The sequence below is a fragment of the Atta cephalotes genome, assembly GCF_000143395.1.
Source record: "Atta cephalotes unplaced genomic scaffold scaffold00012, whole genome shotgun sequence".
Lineage (NCBI taxonomy): Eukaryota > Metazoa > Arthropoda > Insecta > Hymenoptera > Formicidae > Atta > Atta cephalotes.
The window spans coordinates 5,376,811-5,379,590 of NW_012130076.1; the positions used below are offsets into that span (position 1 = coordinate 5,376,811).

General features: G+C 31.2%; 1 protein-coding gene across 1 annotated transcript in view; it reads right to left on the reverse strand.

Moving 5' to 3' along the window:
• LOC105617289 (cytochrome c oxidase assembly protein COX15 homolog) overlaps positions 1–1,615 on the reverse strand; it is a 2,095-nt gene extending 480 nt beyond the window's left edge. Inside the window, exons 1-4 of the mRNA XM_012198855.1 lie at positions 1,460–1,615; positions 1,247–1,373; positions 862–994; positions 147–774 (exon numbers count right to left, since the gene is read on the reverse strand). Of these exons, the coding sequence (XP_012054245.1) occupies positions 147–774; positions 862–994; positions 1,247–1,373; positions 1,460–1,615 (1,044 nt within the window). The remainder of the gene's footprint in view (positions 1–146; positions 775–861; positions 995–1,246; positions 1,374–1,459) is intronic.
• Positions 1,616–2,780: the final 1,165 nt, after the last annotated feature.

Consider the following 2,780-nt stretch of genomic DNA (forward strand, 5'->3'; position numbering starts at 1 on the left):
AACCTAACTAATTATTATTAGTACGTTACGTAGGTTACGTACGTTACGTACTAACTAATAATAATATATATAATAATAATAATAACTATATAGTAGTATATATATATATATATATATATATATATATATATATATATAAAACTTACCAAAATCCTATGATCAAATTGAATTGTAGCTGGATTTTCCGTAAAGTTTCTTAATATTGGAGATATGGCAAGTAAATCATCAGGTATCCATTTATCAGCCATTTTTGGGAATGTGTTATAAATAAGACCAGCATCCATCCCAGCTACAAATGCTCCTGATAAAGCAGTGATAAATACCAGCCCTTTTGTTGAATGAATTAATCTTTTAAACCTTTTGAGTGCTTTCAGTGTATTATTTGCAATTGAGGTATCAGAGAAATTAGCAGTTATCTTTTGAGCAGGAATCAGATGATCCAAAGCATTGTAAAGAAATCCAGTATATAGGAGCAATGCTAATCCGAGATGTGCAGCTAAACGATATTGCGACACCCGTGGTATATCGGAAGGTTCTATAAAACGATCTTCCAATCCAGATTTAACCATATACCATCCCATGAGTCCTTGCAGACCAATTAATGAGCCTAAGGCAACAACACGTGTTTTCATTCCACGTTTTAGCATACCCTTATACCAAAAATATGTTGCTGGAATTATAAATACAGCGCCGATTAAACGTCCCCACATTCTATGTAAATATTCCATCCACCAAATACGTTTAAATTCTTCCAATGTCATACTATGGTTGATTCTACAGCAAAATTAATATATAACATTATATATATATATATATATATTTTCATAAATTAATCTTTTGACATTATCAATTATTTTTTACATTTTATATTCAGGAAATTGTTTGTAACGTTCAAATTCTGAAAGCCATTGAGTCTTACTAAAAGGCATTTTTTCTCCTAGCAATTTCCAGGTAACCATAGATAAGCCTGATTCGGTGAGTCTTGTTATACCACCTAAATACATAGAAGAAAGGAAAAATAATCTTCGATTGTTTCTTAAATATAAATATATTTTATTTACCTTAACAAGTACTTAATGTCTTGTGATTAAATATTACATAAATTTTAATTGCATATATAATAGACTCCATTAGATCATGGAGGAGAGAAATATTAATCTGAAATTCTATTTTCCATATGTCTTTTCTACAATGCTCTTAAGTATGATACAAATGTAGTGATAATATACAAAATAAATAATAGTACCCAATGCGACTGCTATAAAAACCATGCCGCCACAAGTGAGCAACCAAGATCCCACAATTTTCTCATGTTTACCGCTTGGTTTTGAGGCATAATTACGAATTATGACGTTTACTTGTTTAAGTGGTTTCTGTCGTTAAAATTAGTTTAATATTAAATATCGTTTAGTTTATTAAAATTACATAGCATTGTCAGATATACTAAAATGTTCGTTACCTTTTGAAACAAGAATTTTGAACAGTATTTCAAAGAAATATTACATCGCTCAACGCCAGCACTTGCATTGGTAAACAAGTATTGTCGGCTAAGTATGCGTCTAGTAGCATTATACGCTCCTAATACTTTTGTATGATACCTTACAATATTCAACATATTACAAATACTGCAATCAAAATACAAAAGTCGACGAACATCAAGCAATCAATAAACATAAATGCACACTGATGTGAAGTATTAATTCTCGAAAACACGTAAATAAGATGTGATAAAATTACGCCTTGCTGATTCCGGCATAACGTAAGTGTACTTCTTGTATCCCACGCATACAGCGAAAGTTCTCTATATTCCAAAGTACAGTAGGGGCTTCGCATAATAAAAGGAGTAGGGAATAGAGAACAGAAAATAAGAATTTCAACCTATCAGAAACTGTGTTCCACAATACATTATTTCTGATAGGTTGAAATTCTCGTATTCATAATCAGGTCTTATATTTAAGGGTTCCTTAAATTTATTTTTAGATACTCTGAATTATTTCATTGGTTGCTGAGCATTTAAAGATAAATTTAAGAAAATCTTAAGTACAAAGTCTGATTATGAATACGGGCATTATTCTCTGTTCTCTGTTTCTTGTTCCTTTTATTGTGCGAAGCCCCTAAGAATTCCAACCCAGAAACTGTGTATTCCACAATACATGATTTCTGATAGGTAGAAAGTCTTTTTTCCCTGTTCCTTTTATTGTGTTCCTTAATACTGGAAGGACTATAGATGACTATCGATGGCACTAACATCTATCTGCCTAGAATCCCTAAAGATAGTCGCGTCAATGGCCTAATTTCCACCGAAAGTTTAAATCGGATCAGAATGTAAGAACCAACTAACTACAATCGAGCATTCTCCTGTCGTTCGCGTGTAACAGGGGAATACTCTATTGTAATTGGTTGGTTATTACATTCTAATCCGGTTTAAATCCTCGGTGGAAACTAGACCAATATAAAATAAAATAGTGTTTAACTCTATTAAAGAGAAGGGTTTTAGACTTCTCTATTACGTAGAACATAGAATTATGGTGGAAGTTTTGATTAATAAAATGATGAAATTATTTTAGATGTATCAAAATTATAAATAGGTAAGCTTATACATTATTATAAAAGTTTTTAATTAAAAATATATTAAAGACACAAATATTATGTGATAGAAAAGCATTGAAAGCGACATTTTAATCTTAACAGCACAAAATCGACTCTAAGTCGACTCTGAGTCGACTACAGTTTCTAGACGTCTATAGACTTTAGACGATTTAGAGACGTCTCTAAGTCAT